General features: G+C 34.1%; 1 protein-coding gene across 1 annotated transcript in view; it reads right to left on the reverse strand.

The window, feature by feature from the left end:
• The window catches only part of LOC136837856 (DE-cadherin-like), a 66,715-nt gene that overhangs the window by 46,282 nt on the left and 12,933 nt on the right, over window positions 1-7,500 (reverse strand). The window contains 3 exon segments of the mRNA XM_067102742.1: window positions 1,290-1,460; window positions 5,109-5,223; window positions 6,321-6,410. Coding sequence (XP_066958843.1) covers window positions 1,290-1,460; window positions 5,109-5,223; window positions 6,321-6,410 — 376 coding nt within the window.

Below are 7,500 nucleotides of genomic sequence, written 5' to 3' on the forward strand. Positions count from 1 at the left end.
CATTTAGCTATCCAGGACCGTGAAATGAAGGATGCGCCAGCATCCCTGGCCTCTTTGAAGGTTATAGCCCAGATTCGGTCAATCCATCTAATTTCTTCCGAGTCATTAGCCATGGTTGTATCTAACTCCGTCACTCAGTCTGAAAATACAAGAAATGTAAAATGGAAAATAGCTTAATAGAAACTTAAAATAATGTACTTGGAGACAGGCTATAGCAGAAAACTTCAAAACTTTCCATTTGTCCTGTGGAGGGTGGGGGGGGGCTCTAATTTCGAAATGCCCGGTATTTGACTGATGGAGACATTTGGGCCAATTCTTAACACTGGACAAGATGAGTTAGTAATCTTGAAATATTGACCTTGCAAATGGAAAATGATGATAATTAACATCTAAACGCTTGAACATGGTCTATGACACACTCACATGCATATGGAATGAAAGCATTCGCTATCAATACCTTTCATTATTTACCTAACAACTATGATTAGACTTTATTTCCTATTTGACTGATGGAGATATTTGGACTATTCCCTAACACCGAACAAGAAGAGCCAGTAATCTTGAAATAATCACGTTATAAATAGTAAATAACAATATAACACATCCTAACCTTGGTCTAACGTCGAGAATTCAAGGACAGTTCGACAGATCTCAGTGTCGCAATCTCATAATAGAACACATATTAGGAATGAATGTCTCTTATCTAGAAACTACCTGGGAATTGACATTTAACTGAGAGAGAGAGAGAGAGAGAGAGAGAGAGAGATGGCATGTTAAACTGAGAGAGAGAGAGAGAGAGAGAGAGAGAGAGAGAGAGAGAGAGAGAGAGAGATGGCAAGAGATGGCAACTCTACATCGCCTCACCTGTCTACACTGAGGAGAGAGAGAGAGAGAGAAAGAGAGAGAGAGAGATGGCAACCTACATCGCCTCACCTGTCTACACTGAGGAGAGAGAGAGAGAGGGAGAAAGAGAGAGAGAGAGATGGCAACCTACATCGCCTCACCTGTCTACACTGAGGAGAGAGAGAGAGAGGGAGAAAGAGAGAGAGAGAGAGATGGTAACCTACATCGCCTCACCTGTCTACACTGAGGAGGACAGCAACCTACATCGCCTCACCTGTCTACACTGAGGAGAGAGAGAGAGATGGCAACCTACATCGCCTCACCTGTCTACACTGAGGAGGACAGCAACCTACATCGCCTCACCTGTCTACACTGAGGAGAGAGAGAGAGAGAGAGAGAGAGAGAGAGAGAGAGAGAGAGAGAGATGGCAACCTACATCGCCTCACCTGTCTAAACTGAGGAGAGACGTCCTTATCATGAGCCTGGATCGTCGTGATGAGCATACTGTCAACGTTCTCCAAGACAGAACCGTCGAACTGCTGCAGAAGCGGAGCGTTGTCGTTGACGTCCAGAATGCTCACTTGGAGCTTCTTTTCCAAACGAGCGTTCCGATCGTTCTGCAATTTGAAACGGATGGAGAAAGAGGAGATAAAACGGTGCTGTGATAGCAATCACAGCAAAGGGAAAAGATCATGAAAATCTTACTCAACACAATTAAATATTTGATGTGTTAGTGTCCAAAGTACAATCGGCAGCGAACATCAAGATTTTGAATAAATCGATCAGTGGAATTTTGTCAGAAACGTCAACACTTGGAATTAATTCAATTATGAAGTTTTTCAAAAATTGTAATGTAATTGACAAGATAAAAATCAAGATATAGATAAAAACAAATCCTTCGGGCGAGCCTGTGAAAATTGATAATCAGCTCAGTGTTCTGCTAAAACTATTTTAATAATAATAATAATAAATAATAATAATAATAATAATAATAATAATAATAATAATAATAATAATAAGAGACACCATCAAAAACACAAAAGGTACCACATATTCATGTGGCTATGGAATACACACACAACTCCAAAGAGAGATCTTATGGAGAAAACAACCCTACATGTTGCCCATAAGGCGATAAGTTAAAAAGAAAAAAAAAAGGGGGGGAGGGGGATGCATCATGATTTACAATTTAAAACAACGTTAAACATTACCACTTTACGTGTACATAGTATATCCCAGACTTCTAACCTAAACTAGTCCCACCTAGGAGGATTTATTCCGTTTTATTCCTTAGGGCTTTACAATTATCTTTCAGTGAAAACAGTTTCCAAAATTATAAAGAAAAGGAGAAGTTGAGTTGTCTTTGCATTTACAATAAAACGTAATCGTATCAAGTCCTTGTAGTTTCCAGAAGTACTTTAGAATATATGTAGTTAAATGAGCAATCAACTTGTAATACTGTAAATCAATACCATCAAAGATAAGGTTTCATCTAAAATTTTTATTTTCATTTTTGGGTTCACATCACAATCGTAGCAAATTCTTGTCGTTTACAAAAATATTTTAGAATGTAAGCAGTCCAATCAGCAGTGATCTTGTAATACTGTACTATAAATTTATACAATCAAAGATAAGGGATTCATTAAAAATATATAGTTTACTCTCCGGTTCAAGCTCTTCCTTGGGCGAGTCGGTAGAGTTGTAGCCTTGCACTCGCTAGGCCCGAGTTCGACTCTCCGGCCGGCTAATGAAGAGTTAGAGGAATTTATTTCTGGTGATAGAAATTCATTTCTCGCTATAATGTGGTTCGGATTCCACAATAAGCTGTAGGTCCCGTTGCTAAGTAACCAATTGGTTCTTAGCCACGTTAAATAAGTCTAATCCTTCGGGCCAGCCCTCTCTACGAGAGCTGTTAATCAGCTCCTCAGTGGTCTGGTAAAACTAAGCTATACTTAACTTTCTACTCTCCGGTTCACATCAGTGCAAAGGATTCATTGATAATTCCCATCCGAGAGGGTAAACGAAATTTATGTCAGTGCAATATATGGATTCCAATTGAACTCACTTTGATAGCGCTGTAAATTGGCAGTTAAAATACCAATTACATTTTCAGATTAACTGTCCCACTTTCAGCTTGTCACCCAAATTGAAAATATGGTAATCCGGTCAAGATAAGAGATATATTCTGATTACTTTTTTGAATTACAGTTTTCTTCGAACTGCTATAACAAACTGCTGAAAGTTTTAGATGCTTAAGAGAACAAGTCTTTCCATCAGTACTTGGATTTTAACAAACAATTTATGCTTTTGTCAATTTCTCAATCAATTCATTAATTTATATTTTTACGCTTTTTAATAACAGATCTCTTCTTTGTGCACTTCCTATTATTTTCTGTAACTTCTTTCAAATGAACACCATGTTCTTTGAAAGCTTTGAATTTCAAGTCAGTGTCCCCTGTGGACTTGTTCTATATGAATAGGGGTTCATCTTCTGAATAATAATAATAATAATAATAATAATAATAATAATAATAATAATAATAATAATAATAATAATAATAATAATAATAATATCATTACTGTAACAATTCTTTACCTTCCCGTTATGTCATCTACTCATCATCAACAATGTCAACCTTCTTGTAATAAACACAATAAAATATATGACTCCCAGTAATGCAAGCCTGTTAGTAAAGGAGATTTCCAACCAGATGCAGCATTCGGGTAGAGAATAAAACTGGGATCTTGAACTCAATAAGAGAATTTAGTACAGGTTAAAAGAAATTAAATTGCAGAGTTGAGCACGAAACAAAAATAGACTTTTAAGAGTACACTGGAAAAATTATATTATAACTGTAACAAGTTTATATTATATTATAACTAATAACATTTTTATTATTATTATTATTATTATTATTATTATTATTATTATTATTATTATTATTATTATTATTATTATTATTATTTCGGATAAAGACCTTCTCTCAAACACCAGACGGGCATTATGTTTAATTATTATTATTATTATTATTATTATTATTATTATTATTATTATTATTATTATTATTATTAATTATTATTAAAATTAACCCTTATTCAATCAAAAATGAACCCTATTCATAATGAACAAGCCCATAGGGGCCACTGAATTGAAACTCAAGCTTCCAAAGACTATGGTATTCATTTGAAAGAAGCAATAGAAGGCAATAGGAAATACTAAGAGAAGAGATCGCTCATTAGAAAAAAGAAATTAACAAAATAATAAAGAAAGAGATAAAAATGTAAATAAATTATTACAGTACAAGGAGAATTGCTTTTAGGGAAGTAATGCATTGCATCTTCGCTTGAGCTTTTAAACGGTAATAGTGATGACTCAACAGAAGTAACGATCAAAGAAATAAAACTTCATATCTGGAATTCCATATCATTGAAAACTAGAACATCTGAGGTACGCAAGGGTCATTGAATAGGAAGTAAAATTTAGTTACCAATAAAGTAAATATTTATGAAACCTGAACACTTAGGGGTTGGGAACAGGAGAATCATAACAATTAACAGAGCAATGAATGAGGAAAATGCCAGTTAACAAAAAAAAAAAAAAAGAAAAATACATAACGTTATAACAAGACTAACGAGATTGTAATATGCTAAAAACATCCTCCACTTATCCATTAATAAAATAGCCATAAATGAAAATATCCCTTTTTCTGTTGTTTTTGATATTAGGATTATGTTAAAAAAAATTACTAGTGAATTTTTTATATACCGCAATGAATAGCAAGACATTACAGCACTTCTATCTCCAAATACATACATACTTTATATACATTATATATATATATATATATATATATATCTCCATATATATATATATATATATATATATATAATATATATATATATATATATATATATATATATATATATATATATATATATATATATATATATATATATATATATATATATATATATATATATATATATATATATATATATATATATATATATATATATATATATATATATATATATATATATATATATATATATATATATATATATATATATATATATATATATATAGAGAGAGAGAGAGAGAGAGAGAGAGAGAGAGAGAGAGAGAGAGAGAGAGAGAGAGAGAGTCCACATGGCACTCACTGCAAAACACCAATTGTATTATTAAAAACTGAAACAAGATACAAAAGAGAGAAGAGAAGAAACCCATTCCTAAAGCAGAGAAAAGTGGAAAGTTGAGCACTCACAACGATCTGAATGTTGAGGGAATATTCCTGGATCATTTCATAATCCAGATTCCTGGAGGCTACGAACACCGTCACCCCTGTGCTGTCGTGGCATACTTCGGAGTCTTCATGGCGTCTGTTGGCAACCATTCTTTCTTAACACAGATTGATTGATTGATTTATGGCTACTAAAACTGGCGTCACCTACTGTGAATTTTTTCTATGGGAAGGTTTATAATATAAAACGTTCAAAACATGTGTATCCGGTTTTACAATTCCTTTAGACCACATAGAATAATAATTGCTACTTACAATGGTCCTCTTTGAAAGTGCAAGTAAAACTATCAGCTTGATTTTATATCTGTACAGAAGTACAATGCGCGTCTTTTTTGTTTCATATTCTCTAGGTCTCCATACACCCATTTTAACTTTGTCCATTTCACGATACTTAAAGAAACAGATGGCTTTACCCTATTTACATATGACAAAAAATATAATGGACCATTTCATAACGGCACATATTTGAGCTCATAATGGCCTTGATTTACTGTACGTTTTTGTGGTCAAATACAGAATAACAAATAACCACAACAACTACAAAATTGAGTGGAAATCTTGATATGATGTTAAAGTTACACTTGGAATCTTTTAAACTTCAAGAGGACTCGACTCCCTTAAAGAAAACTGTCTTAGAGTTTGTCTTGAAAATGCCACCAACTTTATGTGAATAAATTTTAAAGCAGGAGTTTTCGACCTTCACTAAGGTCCTCTTCAACTGTACTAAACAGTAATCACTAACTTTACAAAAAAACGGAACATACAGCAACAACAATAAAATTAAATGAGTAATGAATATGAAAACTGTCAGTGTGAGTACCTTCATTTCTTGAAGGCGTAGTTGTGTAAATCAAGTTTTCGACACTGTCTCATTTCTTCACGTACTAGATTCCCTCTGGCTTTAATAAACCCAGTAACTACAGCAATGCTCAGTCTAGAATTCCTATAAGGTTACAAGCAGCATCAATGGTTCACGCTCAGTCCACATGTATAATATGAATTACACAGTTAATTAATCAAATTTACAAAGGCTCAAGATACACACACACAAACACACACACACACAAAACACACTCTCCATGATCAGTCAAACTTGAAACCATTCATTCATACTTATTAACATCTCAGTAAGTAACTAATGAGAACTTTCAAACCAAATGATTGATTAGGACTTACCTGACAGCGAATGTCCCATCTGAATTGGTGTCAGGCGTGTTGCCATTCAGTAGGGTGAAGTAAACGAGAGAGCTATCTGCTATGTTAGATCTAAGTGAAATAGAGAAAAAAAAAAGATGAAAGGGTTAAATTTAATGCATCGTCAGCGTATAGGCAAGCATGTAAATCATGAGTGGAGAAAAGTGAAGTTCTTTTAAAACAAACACCCATTATGTTTTATTTATGTCTATGTACATATACACAGACACCTATCTACACACACACACACACACACACACACACACACACACACACACACACATATATATATATATATATATATATATATATATATATATATATATATATATATATATATATATATATATATATATATATATATATATATGTCATATAAATTTATACCGTAGTATGTTAAATTTAATGTTTAATTTGTTTTGAATAAGTCACTTTGGCAGTAATTATTTTTTTGGAACGTAATGACCCTGTTTCCTCCTCCCCGTCATTTCTGACTTGTTGTATAGTTTTAATTACAATGAGCTTGTTTTATTTTCACGTGTGGTGTTGGCCGGAGCTGTATTCGGCGCTGTCTTGCCAGTGCCAAGGGAGTCGTTTTCTGGACCATTAACATTGTGAGGGCTTGACTTATTTTGATTACGAGACCTGCCTTTCTCCAGTTGCTGCTGCTGACCTCCTTTGAGAAATTGATTATTCTCCAGTCTGCGCCCTTGGTTCAGTCATTCTGCCAAGGGGACCTCTCTGCCAACTGGTAAGGTGTGACTACCTGTCCGACGGTCATGTCCGTTGATCGTCTTGCGACGTTAAAGTGATTTATTCTCCAGTCTGCGCCCTTGGTTTAGTTTTTCTGCCAAGGGGACCTCTCTGCCAACTGGTAAGGTGTGATTACCTGTCGGACGACCGTGTCCATTGATTGTCTTGCGACATTAAAGTGATTCATTCTTCAGTCTGCGAGCTCACTTAAGGGAAGCAATTTATTTTTCGTTAGTGATAAATATTTGACATTCTATTACTTTCAGGGCCCTCTCTTTAAAGTGTAATTGCATAGTCTATCTTAATTTGGTGTAAGTGTGTTTGTTATTCGATGTTTTCAGTGTATGGTTGATTTTTGTGTTTATTTAATGTATTTTGTAAGAGGCTCAGTGGTCATTTCTTTCTAAAA

This window comes from Macrobrachium rosenbergii, unplaced genomic scaffold (assembly GCF_040412425.1).
Source record: "Macrobrachium rosenbergii isolate ZJJX-2024 unplaced genomic scaffold, ASM4041242v1 13875, whole genome shotgun sequence".
Classification (NCBI taxonomy): domain Eukaryota; kingdom Metazoa; phylum Arthropoda; class Malacostraca; order Decapoda; family Palaemonidae; genus Macrobrachium; species Macrobrachium rosenbergii.